Source organism: Nycticebus coucang, chromosome 4 (assembly GCF_027406575.1).
Source record: "Nycticebus coucang isolate mNycCou1 chromosome 4, mNycCou1.pri, whole genome shotgun sequence".
In the NCBI taxonomy this organism is placed as follows: domain Eukaryota; kingdom Metazoa; phylum Chordata; class Mammalia; order Primates; family Lorisidae; genus Nycticebus; species Nycticebus coucang.
This window is the reverse complement of record NC_069783.1, coordinates 69,956,412-69,977,322: the sequence shown is the minus strand read 5'-3', so window position 1 is coordinate 69,977,322 and position 20,911 is coordinate 69,956,412. Positions and strand designations below refer to the sequence as shown.

General features: G+C 37.8%; 1 protein-coding gene across 3 annotated transcripts in view; it reads right to left on the bottom strand.

Moving 5' to 3' along the window:
- ZNF638 (zinc finger protein 638) overlaps nt 1-20,911 on the bottom strand; it is a 163,088-nt gene that overhangs the window by 51,823 nt on the left and 90,354 nt on the right. For all 3 annotated transcript variants that reach the window (XM_053586928.1, XM_053586929.1, XM_053586930.1), the window contains exons 4-8: nt 18,564-18,602; nt 17,099-17,397; nt 10,703-10,980; nt 5,629-5,775; nt 4,343-4,465 (exon numbers count right to left, since the gene is read on the bottom strand). In XM_053586928.1, the coding sequence (XP_053442903.1) occupies nt 4,343-4,465; nt 5,629-5,775; nt 10,703-10,980; nt 17,099-17,397; nt 18,564-18,602 (886 nt within the window). The remainder of the gene's footprint in view (nt 1-4,342; nt 4,466-5,628; nt 5,776-10,702; nt 10,981-17,098; nt 17,398-18,563; nt 18,603-20,911) is intronic.

Below are 20,911 nucleotides of genomic sequence, written 5' to 3'. Positions count from 1 at the left end.
CCGGCCAAGGCCAGCTAAACGGCAATGACAACTGCAACAAAAAATAGCTGGGCGTTATGGCAGTCGCCTGTAGTCCCAGCTACCTGGAAGGCTAAGGCAAGAGAATTGGTTACGCTCAAGAGTTCGAGGTTGCGGGTGGTGCCTGTGGCTCAGTCAGTAAGGCGCCGGCCCCATATACCGAGGGTGGTGGGTTCAAACCCGGCCCTGGCTGAACTGCAACCAAAAAATAGCTGGGCATTGTGGCGGGCGCCTGTAGTCCCAGCTACTCGGGAGGCTGAGGCAAGAGAATCGCTTAAGCCCAGGAGTTAGAGGTTGCTGTGAGCTGTGTGATGCCACGGCACTCTACCCAAGGGCCATAAAGTGAGACTCTGTCTCTACAAAAAAAAAAAAAGAGTTCGAGGTTGCTGTGAACTGTGATGCCACAGCACTCTACCAAGGGCGACAAAGTGAGACTCTGTCTCGGAAAAAAAAAAAAGTTGTTCAATTGTTTTAATCTTTTTGAAACACTCTTAATTCCTTAAATGTATCATTAACGATGTTCTCAGATTAAACTGTTTAGAATTAAAGAAAACAAGCTGCCTCCCTGTAATTGGCTATGTCTTAGCTGCATAGTCACTTGTATAAAGCCACTTATTCTACTCCACACCATTACCATAAGAGGTTGGTTGGAATGGCAAGATGAGTCTTCTAACTGTACTTCTGTGCTCTTGCCTTTCTCCATGTTAATCAATCAGCTAGGCTTTCTTTGCCTGCAGAATTGTTTGCCTAATTAATTCTCCAGATCACTTCCTGATGAATCTTTCTAATCTATTAATTTTATTATGTCATACTCATTTACCTCTCTCTGGGATAAAGTTTAAATTCTTTTTTTTCTTTTTTTTTTGTAAACTTTATCGCCTTCGGTAGAGTGCTGTGGTGTCATAGTTCACAGCAACCTCCAACTCCTGGGCTTAGGCAATTCTCTTGCCTCAGCCTCCCAAGTACCTGGGACTACAGGCGCCTGCCACAATGTCCAGCTATTTTTTTGTTGCAGTTTGGCCGGGGCCGGGTTTGAACCCGCCAACCTCGGTATATGGGGCCGGCGCCCTACCCACCGAGCCACAGGCACCGCCTGAAGTTTAAATTCTTAAATTACATATTTAATACTTGCTTTCCCTTAATCGCCACTGCAACTAGATGGCCATGTGTTCTAAATTACAACATATAGATAAATTTGCTGGGGAACACATTCTTTCCAGAAAAACAAAATCAGAACACATTTTGCTTTTGATATTTAGTTCTTCCTTTCTGCTGACAAGGTAGAAATGATGCCAAAAGGTACAGCAACCATCTTTCAACTGAGGATGAAAGCTACATTCGAAAGATAGTAGAGCAGAAAACAGGCTGGATTCCAGAAGAAATTATGAAGCTGAAATTACAAACCCTGAACCATTTACCTGCAGATTTCCTGTTATGAGGTAAATATACTTATTTGTTTAATAAACCATTGGTAAGGTTTTCTCTTAGTTAAAACTGAACAAAACCCTCAAGGATAAAACTGGTAAGAAATTAAGAGTCACCATTTAACTCATTATCGAAACCAGGACGATGGGAATAGGTGAATAGCATGTAGCAGTTGTATAAACTAGGAGAATGAGTTATCCTAGTAGTAATCAAGCAGAGAACATATGAGAAAAAATAAAGACCCTTTCATTAATACCAATATAAATTATGTTTTACATATGTATACATACATAATACACAGAAAGTGCCAAAAAATGTACACACATTTTAAGAAAGGAAAAAAACCATTAGAATTTTAATACTCAATATATACAAATAATAAAAATAAATACATACCACATTTGGGCACCTCTTGTAATTTCTAAAGGTCAAATGTGACTTGGGTAATTATAACTTTAATACAGTTTTTCTTTTCTTAATATATATATTTTAAGAAAAGAAATACCCCCTTATCATATATGAGATAAACCCCTGCAAAATAAAATGTTCAAGAACTTTATGGAAAAAATGTGTTAAAAGGCATGAAATGAAATCCAAATAACCAAATAACTGGATAAATTATGTTTTGGATGAAAGATTCAATACTATAAAAATACTAATATAAATTCCATAAATATACTAATATATATTCCATTCCATAAATCTCAGAATATTTCAGAGAACTTAAATTGATTCTATAACTAATATGCAAAAGTAAATGTCCCAGATTAATCAAAATCATTTTAAATAAAGAACAAAGGAAAAGAACGCTACTAGGAAAATAAGAAAATACTATGAAGTTGTAATAACTGAAACCACATAATATTGTCACAAAAGTAATCAGAACACCACAAGAGAAGATCTATGTATACAGGATTATGTACACACATAAATGTAGCTTTTCAGGTCAACAAGGAAGGATAAATTAGGTATAAATGGTACCAGGTCAATTGGCTATACCTATGATAGAAATACTGATCCCAACCACACATTTTACCACAAATAACAGATTAAGGAAATAATCAAACCAAATATTTTTGGTGCTGGTACAGAGAAGTCTTCTAAAAATAGAAGAAAAAAGTAAAAGCCATCAGGGAAAATATCAATTAATCTGAGTACATAAAAACTTAAAAACTTTATGTATGTAAATATACAAGCAACAGACTAGAAGAAAATACTTCCTTGTATATAATGCAAAATTTGTGTCTGGGATTAATACCTTTAAATGAATATTTTTAAAAAGATAAAAACATTGGAAAAAGGGAAAAATAAAGACAGCTCACTGAAACAGCTGATAGAAATAGCGAGTAATTATATAAAGATGAAATTCACTAATAATCAGAAAAATGCAAATTTAAGCTAGATACTAGTTTTTACATACTGAATTTTCAAAGCTGATGAAACTTAATACAGAAAGACCAGTACGCTCATAAACTACCAGAACATAAATTATAATAGCTACTTTAACATTCATTACTGTGCATCCTATAAACCAACAATTCCACTCACAGGTATCAAGATATAAATGCAAAAGGATGTCTTGTGAAAGAAGGACAAAGAGCTACATTCTCCTTATTGTATATAATAAAAAACAGAAATATCAAATAAGGAGCTAGTAAAATAACTGGTATATTCATACAAAGTAGTATAGAGAAGTTAGAAAGAATGCGGAAAATCTATGTATTAACATAAAGACTGCCAATTCAAATTATTAAGAAATATATACTACGGTGGCATGCATAGCTCAGTGGGTAGGGCACTGGCCACATACACCAAGGCTTGCAGGTTCGAACGCAGCCTGGGCCAGCTGAAACAACAACAACAAAAAAATGGCCAGGCGTGTGGCAGGCGCCTGTAGTCCCAGTTAACCTGGGAGGCTGAGGCAACAGAATTGCTTGAGTACAAGAGTTTGAGGTTGCTGTGAGCTGTGACACCACAGCAATCTACCCAAGGCAACAGCTTGAGACTCTGTCTCAAAAAAAAAGAAAGAAACATATACTAAAACTAGGCAGCACCCATACCTCAGTGGGTAGGGCACTAGCCACATACACTGAGGCTTGCAGGTTCAAACCTGGCCTGGGCCAGTTAAAACAACAATGACAACTGCAACAAAAAAATAGCCCAGTGTTATGGCAGGAGCCTGTACTCCCAGCTACTTGGGAGGTTGAGGCAAGGGAATTGCTTAAGCCCAAGAGTTTGAAGTTGCTGTGAGCCATGACACCACAGCACTCTACTCAGGGTAACAGCTTGACACCGTCTCAAAAAAAAGGAAAGAAAGAAAAGAAATATATACTAAAGTACATATTCTACAGTAAATAAACAAATTAAATTAAAAGAACCTACATACATAAAGCAAAACTTACAGGCTATTTGAAAGTAATTCTATAGATATTACATATGGTTCTATTAAAGCTCAAAAAATGATCTAGACAGATTTAACACTGATAATTCTAAGGAAGCAAAATCCCCAAAGAATATATACTCTGTGATATTGTTGGTAAAAAAAGTCAAAAAAGGCAAAATGGGATGAGAAATCAAGGTAGGGGTTACTTGTGGACACAAAAGAGGATATAAGGATTGGAAAGAAGCAGGCAAGGGCCTTCCAAGATGTTGTCAATGTTCTATCTTGTGACCTAGGTCTCCAGACGCTTGCTATTTTTGTGTTATATATGGTATTTTCTCTTAAGTCTGTTGCTTTATGTACATAAAGAAGTTTTTAATTTCAGTGTATTTAAATTTATTCAGATATAATTTGTTAACATTTATGTTTTATGCATTTTTATGTAAGCATGCTATACTCAAACAGAAAATTTAAACTAATCAACAATGATAAAACATCTAGGATCTCAATCCAGTTTACCTGTGCTTTTTTCTTTCCTGGAACACATATTTTCACACTTTTTCCTTTTACCAGAAGAGGTGTTGTTTCAATGTACTTCATGACTGCCGTAACTGCCTCTTTAAATTCCATTTCCAAGTAAGCCTAAAATGAAATTTACTACTTTTTTAGACAAAAATCTACCTTAAAAGTCCCTGCATTTTTAAATGGACTTAATGTGGAACATAAAACTATAAAATTATCTCAAGTCCAGACTGCTTTTGCCTATCTTATTTTGCTAAAGAGTAATTTGATTACAGGTGTTTCACACATGAAACAGATATTTAACCTTCTAGACCCTTTACACCATTACCAGGATAGCAAGAGGGACACAAGTGTCTGTCGCAGGCTCCTGGAACTAGAGAAACAAAAGGCAGGGCTCCCCAAACAATAAAAGAGAAGGCAAGATCTGGTATAGTTTGGGGGTAAATCTGGCCTGCCATTTTTAAAGCTTCTTGCAACAAGGATGACACTACCATTATGTTTATGTTCTCTACTTAGCCTGAGGTTGTTCATAGTTCTCAATTTAAATCATGTAAGTTATAGGAATACATCTCACAGGCAAACAATACTTACTGTATAAAGGAAATAATTTGTTCTAGTATAAACTTACTAATATTTTAAAGCAGAAGTTGACAAACTATGGGATGCCACCTGTTTTTTTTTTTTTTTGTAGAGACAGAGTCTCACTTTATTGCCCTCGGTAGAGTGCCGTGGCCTCACACAGCTCACAGCAACCTCCAACTCCTGGGCTTAAGTGATTCTCTTGCCTCAGCCTCCCAAGTAGCTGGGACTACAGGCGCCCGCCACAACACCCAGCTATTTTTTTTTTTTTTTTGGTTGCAGTTTGGCCGGGGCCGGGCCGAACCCGCCACCCTCGGCATATGGGGCCGGCGCCCTACCGACTGAGCCACAGGCCACCTGTTTTTATAAATAGTTCTTTGAAACACAGCCATTTTTACTCATTTACATATTTTATCTCTAGCTACTTTTGTACTACAATGGCAGAGTACAATAGTTAGGATCTTTTGGCGAGCCCACAAAGCCTAAAATATTTACTTATCTGGCTCTTTACAGAAAAAGTGTGCCAAGCCTTACTCTAAAGGATAGAAAACATTCTTTGGAGACATTGTTCATTCACACCCAAACATAATTCTCAATGAACAATTTTGTATGTAGTGCAAGCAACTAAGAGATTGAACAACATTTTATGCAATCATTAAAGCAATGACTTTCTATGAATTTTTAGAACAAACTGAAAGACCAACCTCCTTTCTATATGGAATAAGTAGGACATCAGTAACTTTTCCAAATGGTTGAAATACTTTTCTAATTTCTTCTTCATTGCAGCCATCCTCTGGTAATTCAGATATAAGAAGAACTGAACCATAATGTAAAGACTGGTCTTTCCGAAGCTGTTGTTGGAAAGAAAATTAAAAATAAACCAAATTAAGCCACAAAGTACAGTAATAATTCCCTATGATAATTTCATCTACCATTAATCTTAGTGCTTTAAAGAATCCTTTTCTAAATATTTAACACAACTTTTTATCACACTTTCAACATAACTTTTGAAAACTTTTAAATGCTGAAGAAAAATGGTAAGTATGATCTGTTTCAACACCCAACAGTGGGTTAAAACTTTTCTGTTTATAGCACCTGGTAATAATTAAGAACTATGGAATGATGTGTCCAATATGCACCCACAGGCCACATGGTGATTTTTGTGAGGACTTTTTTTGCTTATCCATGGTGTCAGATTATCACAAAAAGTATGCATTTACTTTTATTTTGTTAATCAGCTTTTATTAATGTTTAATTAATGTGTGGCCCAAGATACCTCTTATTCTTCCAATGTGCTAGCAAAGAAAAAAAAAGTTGCACACTTCTGAAGGCCATTAAAAAAATATTTTTCTTTTTCCCTTTTTTAAAAAAAGAACATTTTTGTATATGACTCTACATGCTCCCCTATGTAGTGAAGCTGAAATTACAGTGTTGTTCACCCTCCATTCTAGCCATCGAAAATGATATTGGTGCAGTGGCTTACACCGGTAATCCTAACACTGTGGGAGTCTGATGCAGGATGATCCCTTTAAGTTACAAGTCTGAGACCAGCTTGACCAAAAGCAAGAACCTATTCTACTAAAAAACAGAAAAACTAGCCGGGCGTAGTGGCATAACCTATAGTCCCAGCTACGTGGGAGCCTGAGGCAAGAGGACTTTTGAAGCCCAAGAGTTTGAGGTTGCTGTCATGATGCCACAGAAATCTACCCAGGGCAACAGAGTAAGACTCTGTCTCAGAAAAATAAAATAAAATAAAAGACTCACATATAACATATAAAATTTGAATACACTGTAGTATCAATTTTACCACCTATGTTAAAATATAACAAAAAATGAAATTTTTCTATCAATTTTACCATCTATGCTACAAATTAACCAAAAAGAAAACTTTTTCAGAAGTTCTACTGCAGTAGCCAGGTCCCTGTTATTCTAGTTACTGGGGAGCTGATGCATCAAGACTGCTTGAGCCCAGCAGCTCAATACCAGTCTGGGAAAACAAAGCAAGAAACCACCTCAAAAATAAAAAAGTTCTACTGCCACCACCTAGAAACTTTGAAACAAAATGAAAAGAACTCTGTATTTCAACTGGCACAGCAGCTCAGGCCTGTATCCTAGTACTCTGGGAGGCCAAGGAGTGGACTGCCTGAGCTCATAGTTTCCAGACCAGTCTGAGCAAGTTCAAGACCCCATCTCTAAAAATTAGCCAGGCTTTGTGGCAGTCCACTTGGGAGGCTGAGACAAGAGAATCACTTGAGCCCAAAAGTTTGAGACTGCTGTTGAGCTCTGATGCCACAGGACTCTACTGAGGGTGACAAAGTGAGACTCTGTCCCAAAAAAAACAAACAAAAAAAGTTTTTCTTTTTTTCTCCCAATTTTCCTTATACTCAACATTTCTTCACAAGAATGTTCTTCGAAATTCTATAAACTACTAGTTGATTATATAAGTTTATCCTTCTAAATACAAGCTTTTTGGGGGCAGGGAACAATAGTTGTTGGAAGACTAAATAATATGACCCATTAGAAGTTTCTCTACTAATAGTCTCAGAATGTTTTAATATATTATTTAACAGTAATACAATAAACACTTAATATCTCAGTATAGTAACCAGAAGGTCATAATCAAAACACACCAATAAACCAATACTAGAAAACAGACTACCCTACACTGTACAACAGATATTTGACTCTGAACTATACTACAAGAAGTATAAAAAATAACGAGAACACTTCCACCTGCAAGCCAGGAAGAGAGCCCTCATCAGAAAGCTTTTGATGTTGGAATTCCTAGACTCCAGAAATGTAAGAAAAATGAATTTCTGTTTTTTAAGACAGCCAATCTATGGTATTCTGTTATGACAGTGTGAATAGGCTAGGAAATATGAGCAATAAATGACCTTCTTTAAATAAATGGTTTGAATAAATTCTTAAATTAAAACTCTCTATCCCCTATTGTGAAAGGATAACCTTGTTAACTCCCTCTATATTGGTGGGATGCCCTGGTACATTTCTTCTCCCTTTTATTGGAGACAAAGTCTCACTTTGTCACCCTTGGTAGAATGCCATGGCATCAGAGCTCACAGCAACCTCAAACTCTTGGACTCAAGCGATTCTCTTGCCTCAGCCACCCAAGTAGCTAAGACTACAGGCACCTGCCACAACACCCAGCTATTTTTAGAGACAGAGTCTTGATGTTACTCAGGCTGGTCTCAAACCTGTGACCTCAGGCAATCTACCTGCCTTGGCCTCCTAGAGTGCAGCTGGTATTTTTTATAAAATGGAAGATTTCAGAATTACAAAGGGACTGGAGGGTAAGCCAGTGCCCTCTGCAGAAATACAAATAATTCTCTGAATATTTCCAAGGCACTCTAAACTGATTCCATGCAAATTTTTACGTACTTGAAATCAGCAATTTCCTTTTCATAGATTTTAGAAGATTGTTCATTGGTCTATTCACCAATAAAACCATAATGATGTATTGTTAAATGTATATGACAAAAAAAAAAAAAAAAAAAAGACCCGACAATCCCATATATCACTGGACGAGAGAGATAAACAGAATCTTCTCTGACGAAGACAGACGAATGGCTAACAAACATATGAAAAAACGTGGGTGGTGCCTGGGACTCAAAGGAGTAGGGCGCCAGCCCCATATGCTGGAGGTGGTGGGTTGAAACCCAGCCCCAGCCAAAAACTGCAAAAAAAAAAAAAAAAAAAAAGAAAAAAAGTTCATCATCCCTAATCAACAGAAATGCCAATCAAAACTACCCTGAGATATCACCTAACCCCAGTGAGAAAGGCCCACATCACAAAGTCTCAAAGCTGCAAATGCTAGCATGAATTTGGAGAGAAGAGAACATTTTAACACTGCTGGTGTGACTGTAAATACATACAATCTTTTTGGAAGAAAAGTATGGAGAATCCTCAAAGAACTCCAATTAGACCTCCCATGTGATCCTGCAATCCCATTACTAGGCATCTACCCAGAAAAACAGTCCTTTTATCATAAGAACATTTGTATTAGACTGTTTATCACAGCTCAATTTACAATTGCCAAAATGTGGAAACAGCTTAAATGCCCACCAAACCAGGAATGGATTAACCAGCTGTAGTATATGTATACCATGGAATACTATTCAGCCACTAAAAAAGATGGGAGATTTTACATCTTTTGTATTAACCAGGATGGAGGTGGAATACATTCTTCTTAGTAAAGCACCACAAAGAATGGAGAAACAAGAATCCAATGTACTCTACTCTAATATGAAGGCAGTAGATGATTTAATACAAGGGTGGGTAGGGGAATGAGGGTGCGGGGAGAGGGGAAGAAGGAGCTGGATAGGGGTCACAGTGTATGGCACACCTCTTGGGGGCAGGACACAATTGTAAGAGAGATTTTTATCTAACAACTACAAACAGTGTAACCTAATTCTTTGTACCCTCAATGAATCCCGGAAAAAAAAAAATAGTAGGCTCAGCACCTGTGGCTCAAGTAGCTAAGGCGCCAGCCACATACACCTGAGCAGGCGGGATCAAATCCAGCCTGGGCCTGCCAAACAACAATGAGGGCTGCAACCAGAAATAGCCAGCCGTTCTGGCGGGCACCTGTAGTCCCAGCTACTTGGGAGGCAAAGGTAGGAGAATTGCTTGAGCCCAGGAGTTGGAGGTTGTTGTGAGCTGTGATGCTATGATACTCTACCCAGGGCTACAGTTCGATGCTCTGTCTCAAAAAAAAAAAAAAAAAAAAAGTATAAAACAGGCAGCACCTCTGGCTCAGTGAGTAGGGTGCCAGCCCCATGTACTGAGGGTGGCAGATTCAAACCCAGGCCAAACTGCAACAAAAAAATAGCCGGGCACTGTTGCGGACACCTGTAGTCCCAGCTACTCGGGATGCTGAGGTAAGAGAATGACCTAAGCCCAAGAGCTGGAGGTTGCTGTGAGCTGTGACACCACAGCATTCTACCGAGGGCGACAAAGTAAGACTCTCTCTCTAAAAAAGAAGAATAAAACATTAAAAAAATCAAGTTTCGGGTGGCGCCTGTGGCTCAGTGAGCAGGGTGCCAGCCCCATATACCGAGGGTGGCGGGTTCAAACCCAGCCCCGGCCAAACTGCAACAAAAAAAAATAGCCGGGCGTTGTGGCGGGCGCCTGAAGTCCCAGCTGCTCGGGAGGCTGAGGCAAGAGAATCGCGTAAGCCCAAGAGTTAGAGGTTGCTGTGAGCCGTGTGACGCCACGGCACTCTACCGAGGGCAGTACAGTAAGACTCTGTCTCTACAAAAAAAAAAAAAAAAAAATCAAGTTTCAGTAGAGCCTCACTCATATCTTATTAACAAAGTTACAAAAGCTCATCAATTCTGCTGGTGATTACACTCACTTCTCCAAACAGATAGAAAAACCCATCACAACAATCTGTTTGTGAGGTTAGTCAAAAATTCCAGACCATTAAAATGTTCTCTCGGGCAGCACTTGTGGCTCAAAGGAGTAGGGCGCCTGCCCCATATGCCAGAGGTGGGGGGTCAAACCCAGCCCTGACCAAAAACTGCAAAAAAAAGTTTTCTTTTGACACATCAAATGCCAAAACTCTGGGCTTACTAGATTACAGAATTGTGAGCTATTAGATTTTTATTTTATTCATAAGAGAAACCGGTAAAATACTCCATATCAAAACAATTTAACAAGTCATGTTTTCAAACTTAATGTAAATATGGAAAAGATTCAGACAAGTTTCCTATCTGTCATAATGCATGCACACTTGTAATAGTAAATTAAATAATTACTGACCTTACGCTGAAGAGAAACAGCTTTATCAGATACTTGTTTACCTTCCGGTAAGCTTTCATCTTCAAGATTCTTTGATTTATAGCGAGTAGAATGTCCTCCTAAATTTGAATCACTCTTGGTAGAACTAGTAGATTTAACAGATGGCTTTGTCCCACTGCCACTTTTAGGCTTTGGTGCAGGTGAGTGTCCTTTATCAACTGTTTCAGGATGCTTCTGTTTATTAAATTCTGCCCCATGCCCAGGTCGTTGTACTGCATCTTCTAATGCTTTTTTTCTATCTAATAAAAAGACATAAAATATAATTTCAATTGAAAAGAACTTAAAGTATCTCAGGACATTATAAAGAAAGGTAGCATTTAGCATAAAACCAAATAGCACATACATGCAAAACAATTCTAGTCTTTAACTGTTCACTCAAAAGGCTCAGTGAGTAGAGTGCTGGCCCCAGGTTGGCAGGTTCCAACCGGGTCCAGGCCAAACGACAACAAAAAGTAGTCTGGCGTTGTCGCAGGCACCTGTAGTCCCAGCTACTCGGGAGGCTGCAGCAAGAGAATCACCTAAGCCTAGAAGTTGGAGGTTGCTGTGAGCTGTGAGGCCACAGCACTCTACTGAGAGCAATAAAGTGAGACTATGTCTCAAAAAAAAAAAAAAGGCTTTAATATAAATTTCCTTTACATAGTGAGCTTCTCTCATACCAGTAGTTCTCAAACTTTAGGTTTTAGGATTGCTTTACATTCTTTTTTTTTTTTGGCCGGGGCTAGGTTTGAACCTACCACCTCCGGCATATGGGACCGGCGCCCTACTCCTTGAGCCACAGGCGCTGCCCAATTTTTTTTTGAGGATTGCTTTACATTCTAACTGGGGACCCTAAAGAGCTTGTGTTAGTGCTATACTTATTGAAATTTACCATATTAGAAATTAAAATAGAATTTTAAAATATTAATTCATATCATAAACTTCCATGTTAGAGTATTTTTGTAAAAAAAAAAAAAAAACTGTAATTCTCAAAACGAAGTTAATGAGATGAGTACCACCACTGTACATTTTTCAGACATTTTAATACTGGGCTTAAAAGAAACCTAAATTCTGATATCTGTTTCTGCATCTAATCTGTTGAACACATTGTTTTGATTAAAATTACATTTCGGCTCAGTGCCCGTAGCACACTGGTTACGGCGCCAGCCACATACACCAAGGCTGGCAGGTTTGAGCCCTGCCCAGACCAGCTAAAAAAAAAAGTATACTTAAAAAAAAACCAGAACCTGAAAAAGGGATCTCACAGAACTCTGAAAAGATCTTTGGGACCTCAAGAGGTCCTTGGCCCATACTTTGAAAATGACTTCCATTCCATTTAGTCTTTTAAAATACATTAGATAGGCTTGGTGCCTGTAGCTCAATGAGTGGGAGCTGGCCACATACACCAAGGCTGGGGGGGTTCGAACCCACACTGGGCCTGCTAAACAATGACAACTGCAACCAAAAAATAGCTGGGCATTGTGGTGGGCACCTGTAGTCCCAGCTACTTGGGAGGCTAAAGCAAGAGAATCGCTTAAGCCCAAGAGTTAGAGGTTGCTGTGAGCTGTGATGCCATAGTACTCTACCGAAGGAGACATAGTAAAAATATTTTTTTCTTCTCGAAAAAAAAAAAATAAATAAAATACATTAAATATATAGTAAGAGACCTGTTCAAAGTACTTCCTATACATTAATAATGGCCACTTTCATTGTAGAGGGGGATATGTATGTATTTATATATGTATAAACATACATATATACAGAGAGTACCGAAAGAATGCACATTTTAAGAAAAAAACTATTAAAATTGTCAGGCGGCGCCTGTGGCTCAGTGAGTAGGGTGCCGGCCCCATATGCCGAGGGTGGTGGGTTCAAACCCAGCCCCGGCCAAACTGCAACAACAAAAAAATAGCTGGGCGTTGTGGCGGGCGCCTGTAGTCCCAGCTGCTCGGGAGGCTGAGGCAAGAGAATCACATAAGCCCAAGAGTTAAGAGGTTGCTGTGAGTCGTGTGAGGCCACGGCACTCTACTGAGGGCAGTAAAGTGAGACTCTGTCTCTACAAAAAAAAAAAAAACCTATTAAAATTGTAATACTCAATATATAGTGATAACAAAATATGAACAGAAGTTACATTGAACACCTTTCCTCCCCCCAACCCCTAGTGGTAAGATAGGACTTTTATTAGAAGTTAGAAAGGAATACAAAAAAGCACCAGAGCTTCTGGAAGTGGGAAAGAACTGAAGAACTCTGTCACAAGTCTCCACGTGGACTCTTATATTTAGGGGTTGAACACCTCTTATTAACTGCAGAAGTCAAATGTGACTTGAGTATTACAAATTTTAATACAGTTTTTTCCTTTCTTAAAATGTGTACACTTTTTTTGGCACCCTCTCTCTACATACGTGTATTTGTGTATATATAAAATATATATATATACACACACACACAAATACATATAAAATACATACATATATATGCTATTTCTGAAAAGGCCATTAAATCAATATTAAGACCCAGTTAACCAGAAATATAAATAACTATACCAGATTTTAGGTTATCCTACAAGGCCATAGAGGTCAAGACAGCATGGTTCTGGCACAAAAATAGAGACATAGACATTTGCAATAGAATAGAAAACCAGGAAACGAAACCAACAACTTACAGCCATCTAATCTTCCATAAACCAAACAAGAACATCCTCTGGGGGAAAGACTCCCTATTCAATAAATGGTGCTAGGAGAACTGGATATCCACGTGTAAAAGACTGAAACTGGACCCATTCCTTTCTCCACTCACAAAAATTGATTCAAGATGGATAAAGGACTTGAATTTAAGGCATGAAATGATAAAAATCCTCAAAGAAAGAATAGGAAGAACACTGGAAAATGTCGGCCTGGGAAAGACTTTGTGAAGAAGACTGCCATGGCAATAGCAACAACAGCAATAATAAACAAATGGGATTTCATTAAACTGAAAAGTTTCTGTACAGCTAAGAAGACAACAACCAAAGCAAATAGACAACTTACCCAATGGGAAAGGATACTTGCATATTTTGAATCAGACAAAAGCTTAATAACTAGGATCTATACATAACTTAAAATTAATCCACAAGAAAAAAATCAACAATCCCATACATCAACGAGGAAGCGAGATGAATAGAACCTTCTCCAAAGACAGACAAGGGTGGTGCCTGTGGTTAAGCGGGTAGGATGCCAGCCCCATATACTGAGGGTCAAACTGCAACAACAAAGAAAAATAGCTGGCCATGGTGGCGGGCACCTACAGTCCCAGCTACTCAGGAGGCTGAGGCAAGACGATCGCCTAAGCCCAGCAGTTGGAGGTTGCTGTGAGCTGTGACACCACAGCACTCTACCGAGGGTGAAAAAGTGAGACTCTGTCTCTTAAAAAAAAAAAAAAAACAGATGGACAAATGGCTAGCAAACACATGAGAAAATGCTCATAACTGAGCTCCCTAATGAGAGCAAACACATTAGAAAATGCTCATAAATGCTCCCTAATTATTAGAGAAATGCAAATTAAAACCACCCTGGGATATCCTCTAACCCCAGCGAGAATAGCCTATATCACAAAATCTCAAAACTGTAGAACCTGGCACGGATGTGGAGAGAAAGCAACACCTTTACACTGCTGCTGGGACTGCAAACTAATACAACTTTTTTGGAAGGAAGTATGGAGAAACTTTAAAGAACTCAACCTAGACCTCCTGTCTGATCCTGCAATTCCTTACTGGGCATCTATCCAGAAGAAAAAAAGATTTTTTTATCATAAAAACACTTGACTGTTTATCACAGCTCAATTTATAATTGCTAAAATGTGGGAACAGCTTAAATGCCCCTCACTCCAGGAATAAATTGACAAGCTGTGGTATATGTATACCTTGGAATATTACTCAGCCATTAAAAAAATGGAGATTTTGCAGCATTTGTATTAACCTAGATGCAGGCGGAACATATATTTTTTTTTATATTGTTGGGGATTCATTGAGGGTACAATAAGCCAGGTTACACTGATTGCATTTGTTAGGTAAAGTCCCTCTTGCAATCATGTCTTGCCCCCAGAAAGTGTGGCATGCACCAAGGCCCCGCCCCCTCCCCTCCTTCCCTCTCTCTGCTTTTCCTCCTCCCCCCATGACCTTAATTATCATTAATTGTCCTCATATCAAAATTGAGTACACAGGATTCATGTTTCTCCATTCTTGTGATGCTTTACTAATAATGGCTTCCACTTCCAGGTTAATACAAAGGATGAAAAGTCTCCTTTTTTTTTTTTAATAGCTGAATAGTATTCCATGGTATACATATACCACAGCTTGTTAATCCATTCCTGGGTTGGTGGGCACTTAGGCTGTTTCCACATTTTGGCGATTGTAAATTGAGCTGCAATAAACGGTCTAGTACAAGTGTCCTTATGATAAAAGGATGTTTTTCCTTCTGGGTAGATGCCCAGCAATGGATTGCCGGATCAAATGGGAGGTCTAGCTTGAGTGCTTTTAGGTTTCTCCATACTTCCTTCCAGAAAGGTTGTACTAGTTTGCAGTCCCACCAGCAGTGTAAAAGTGTTCCCTTCTCTCCAGTCACGACAGCATCTGCAGTTTTGAGATTTTGTGATGTGGGCCATTCTCACTGGGATTAGATGGTATCTCAGGGTGGTTTTGATTTGCATTTCTCTAATATATAGGGATGATGAACATTTTTTCATATGTTAGCCATTCATCTGTCTTCTTTAGAGAAGGTTCTATTCATGTCTCTTGCCCACTGATATATGGGATTGTTGGCTTTTTTCAGTGGATTAATTTGAGTTCTCTATAGATCCTAGTTAACAAGCTTTTGTCTGATTCAAAATATGCAAATATCCTTTCCCGTTGTGTAGGTTGTCTCTTTGCTTTGGTTGTTGTCTCCTTAGCTGTACAGAAGCTTTCAGTTTAATGAAGTCCCATTTGTTTATTTTTTGTTGTTGCAATTTCCATGGCAGTCGGAACACATTATTCTTAGTAAAGCATCACAAGAATGGATTAGCATGAATCCTTTGTATTCAACTTTGATATGAGAACAATTAATGACACGGTGGGGCATGGGGGAAAAGAAGAGCAGACAGAGGAGGGAGGGAGTGAGGCAAAGGAAAAGAAAAAAAACAAAAACAACAGCGACTAATTCTCACATAAATTGGATTTAATTTTGACCAAAGTATATTGGTAAAATCCATAAACTGGATTTGATTTTGACCAAAGTATATTGGATCTAGATCTATATCTTGAACATTAATTTTTAGTTCAACTTATTAATACGTAGGTTAGGATATTGCATCCTCATTTACAAGTGAAATATGTTTGTAATTTCCCTTTATAATAAAATATTTTTTCCAATTTTAATATCCAGATGAAGTAGAATGATTATGAAGTATTTCTCCTTTTTCTATTGTCTATAAGATTTGGCATGATCTGTTTTTTGAAATTATCTTGTATTTTTATTTATAAACATTAGTTGTCTATTTTTTGAGACTTTAGGAGTTAATTGATGACTCCATTCTGAACCTCAGAGTCAAAGCATTCTATGATAGGCATACTCTTATCTCACAATGTGAATGTTACTTTTTTTGCATTATTACTGCTCAATATTTCGTTGCAGCAATTATCTGATTTCTTTTCCAAATGTATTTATCGTTGTTCGTTCTTTTTTTTTTGTAGGGACAGAGTCTCACTGTACCACCCTCGGGTAGAGTGCCATGACATCACACGGCTCACAGCAACCTCTTAACTCTTGGGCTTATGCGATTCTCTTGCCTCAGCCTCCCAAGCAGCTGGACTACAGGCGCCCGCCACAACACCCAACTATTTTTTTGTTGCAGTTTGGCCGGGGCTGGGTTTGAACCCGCCACCCTCGGCATATGGGGCCGGCGCCCTACTCACTGAGCCACAGGCGCTGCCCTCGTTATTAATTCTTTACAAGGTTTTCATTTCTAGTCCTTATCTTAAACATTGTTACTGTTATTAAATTTTAAGCCTTTTTAATTTTGTGAAGGCAAAAAGTGGAAACCAAATAAACACATGTAAATATGTATAGGGAAAAAAATAATAATTTCAAAAAGTTTTAAGTGAATTCATGGAAGTCTATGATCAATTATTAAGGAAACTAACATGTTTCTATATCCTTGTTTTTTAAATACATTAGTGAACAGATACATCTACCCACATTTCTTCTCCAAGTTAGTAGAAGGAATAATGAACTCTGTGGGATATGGATCATATTTCATGTACCAGTTCTAAAATCTAATAAAATAGAACATTTCTTAAAATCCAAACAAAAAATAAATTAAACATTTATTCAAAATAAGTGAATTTACTATTTCATGGCTTTCAGTTACCTGATGATCTCACTGATCTCCTTGATATCCTTTCAGGGCTAACTGATCGATAGCATTTTGGACTACCTCTAAATGGATTTCTAACTCGGTATGGTGAACGAGATCTGGATCTAGATCTGGATCTAGAAATGAAACGATGGCAAGTTCTTGGACTTCGACTTCTTGGTCTATATATGTAACGTATTGGGCTTCGAGAGCGACGGAACCTGTGACTTGAACTTGATCTCCTAGAATGCCTAGGACTGGGGGAATGAGAACGTCTTCTTGGAGTTTCGTTTTCTTTTCTATTGCCTTCATTTCTAAAAGTAGAGAAAAAAGCAAGATTCAGAAATATAATATAAATTAAAATTATGGTAAATTACAAAATTACTTGTTAAAAAACAATTAGCAATACCAAACTCTGATAACAGATATTTAATTATACTTAAATAAAAAAAGCTATTTGTTATAATGTAATTCAGCTTTATGGGTAAATTAGAAATAATCAGATCAGATTATTAGCCTTCCACCGTGTGGCACTTCTGTTTTCTCGTTTACAGGACATCACCATCAACTGGTTGGGCTTTTTACCAATGTTATTTTGAAAACATGGATGTTTTCGGGCGGCACCTGTGGCTCAAGGAGTAGGGCGCTGGTCCCATATGCCGGAGGTGGCGGGTTCAAACCCAGCCCCGGCGAAAAACCACAAAAAAAAAAAAAAAAAGAAAACATGGATGTTTTCAAAGTATTAAGTTATGTGAAGAATTTAGAAAACAATTTACATTAACCAATGTTTTTCAGTAATTTTTCCCTGAAGGATTATACAATCTATAAATACTTCTTTGACTTCTGTACTTGTATATGTGTATATACACATAAATGAAGTAGGAAACCCTAAGAGATACAGAACTTAGACCACTCTGAGCATTCAAGGAATTTACAACAGAAGATATCACAAACATAATAATAAAGTCAGAATAAAATACTTTCAGAGAAGACTGAAAGTAGAAGTTGCTGGGAGTGGTGGCTCATGCCTGTAATCCTAGCACTCTGGGAGGCCGAGGTAGGTGGACTGCCTAAACTCATAAGTTGAAGACCACCTTGAACAACAGCGAGACCCCCATCTCTAAAAATAGCTAGGTATTGTGGTGGGTGCCTGTAGTTCCAGCTACTTGGGAGGCTGAGGCAAGAGAAATCACTTGAACCAAAAAGTGTGAGGTTGCTTTAAGCTATGACACCTCGGCACTCTACTGAGGGTGACAAAGTGAGATTCTATCTTTAAAAAAAAAAGAAAGAAAAGAAAAGTAGAAGTTCACGGAAGAGGGTATCATATTCAAGCTGGAATAAGTAAAGAAAGATTCATAGGTTTTTGCATTTGTCACTGTTTAAAAGTAAAAATGGTAAAAGTATGACTCAATGCAAAAGAAAACTATTTACTTTTAACAGATAATAACGTCTTAATAATATTACTATTTTAATAAATTACCTTCTTGATGGAAGGATCTCAGGATTCCAATCAGGATACCTATTTTGAGAATAACCAATATTAATGAATAGCTAAAATAAGGCTTAACCTTTATCTGCAATACACCAGGATGACTGTTCAAAACCTAAGTTTACATAGTGACTTATTAAAATATGAAAACATTTTTTGTAAATAAAATATTTTGAGTGTCTAATTGCAATAAATAATAAAGTATTATGCTAGTAAGTAAATCAGGGAAACACAATGTCTCATACCTTAAAGGCCTGAAAACTTAGTAAAACAAGCAGTAGATAAAAATATTAAGGAGGCACAGAAGAGATACAAGATACAAGCTTAGGTAAGAGTTAAAAGAAAAAAGTCATTAGCCAACTTTACAGAGTTCCAGAGAGCACCGTTCTTACCATATTCTATATGGCACCTCACAGAATACAGTATGAACAGTACCTCTTAACTTCTTCCAAGTGGTCCTCGCAGAAATATTCAGTGAGAGAAACAAAGAAGACAATTTACCTATATACAAAAAGTTGCTTTTCAGGTAGCTTTTAAAAGATCTACCAATAGGCATGAATCAGTAAGAGCTCATGCAGTGACAATACATGGGTCATTACAGAAGTAATCAAGAAATGTAAAATCTGCACAGACAGAAACAAATGAAGGCCTCCCAGCAATACCAGTAAGCAGAGCAAGTTGAAACTTACAAAGGTTAATCAGAAAGGACGTTGTCGACTGTGTTTCTTGGAAGTGAAGTAATAGTCTAAAACACAGCCTGTCTCAAAACTTTTGTATTGACCTGAGTACATAAACTAAGAACTGGAGGCAAAACATAAGTGTTCAGTTCCAGGAACAGATCTGGCTGTAGCATGAAAATGATGAAAAGAAATTAAGAGGAGGAAAACCTGGAGAGTTTATCTCAGTTAGAGACAAATAATGCAAAGCCTTGAAAATCAGGTAACGAGGTTACACACAAGCAAAGGTAATAGTGATTCAATAAACATTTCTGAAGTGAGGATACCTTAGCAATGTTTGGATATCTGTACTATGAAAAAAAGATGACATCTGAGATATTTATTTAGAAATCAGGCATATAGAAACCACAGCTATAAGTGAGTGGCTTATAACAAGATGTTTTGTTGTTGTTCTGAGGGAACAGCATGAAAAGTAATCTCTTACACTGTTATTTTTTAATTTTATTTATTAATTTATTTTTTGAATCTCACTATGTCACCTGCAGTAGAGTGCTGTGGAGTAACAGCTTACATCAACCTCAAACTCTTGGGCTTAGGCGATTCTTTTGCCTCAGCCTCCCAAGTAGATGGGACTACAGGCACCTGACACAATGCCCAGATATTTTTTTGTTATAGTTATTATTATTGTTGTTTGGTAGGCCCAGGCTGGGTTCGAACCCACCAGCCCCAGTGTATGTGGACAGCACCCTAGCTACAGACACTGAGCCTACATTCTGTTATTTTCAAAGAAATAACCCAACGAAGCTCACAGAGGCAAGCAACTTCACACACTAAGTGGTAACAAGGAAGTGCTTGCTACCCAGAACAAAAACCTCAAGGGTCTTTTTATTGAACCAGGAAAAATGCTCAGTACTAGGGAACAAAGTTGATTATAGATAGAAAGTTCTAATTACATTGCCAAAAAACAAGTTGTACAATGTCAGTGAACTGAAGAAAAAATGGAAAGAAAAACAGAAGAGATCATCCTAAGATTATGAAGTAAAAAAGAAACAATTACAATGATTTTGGGGTAAACTTTAACTTTACTATTCTATGCTGCTAATCTATACCTCAATCCTTAAGCAATTTCAACCTTTGAGCCTTTTCCAGCAGTGGCCTATAGATCTGTATCTAAACTGCTGAACATTCCTGACCCTCTGGAGGTGTCCTGCAGCTACTGTGTTCAGTACGGGGCTGGAGTTGAGGAATCTGAGCTGTTGCCAACAGATCCTCAGGAACGACAGCCTACACTAAACTCTTAACCCAGAGTTTATAGAAAAAGTGGGCTGAAAACAGAATTTTACGCATATCAACACTGAAGAGTAAAGAAAAAACAGCAAAGAAAGATGATGGAGTAATCAGAAAAGGAAAAGGAGAATCATCAGCATCATGCAAGCCTAAGAAAAAGACTACATCTTCACTCATAACATTTTTAGAAATTCTTTAAGAAGTAATTTGACACACTGATTATATTAATATTAAATCGCTGTACTGATGAATATAATTTTAGTACCAAGATAAAAGCCAGGTAAAGAAATGGAGGCAGCAAACTCTTTCAACAAGTCACCTAGCAGGAAAATAAAGTCAAACTCTTAGCAAAGTGGTGTTTATTTGTTGCTATTT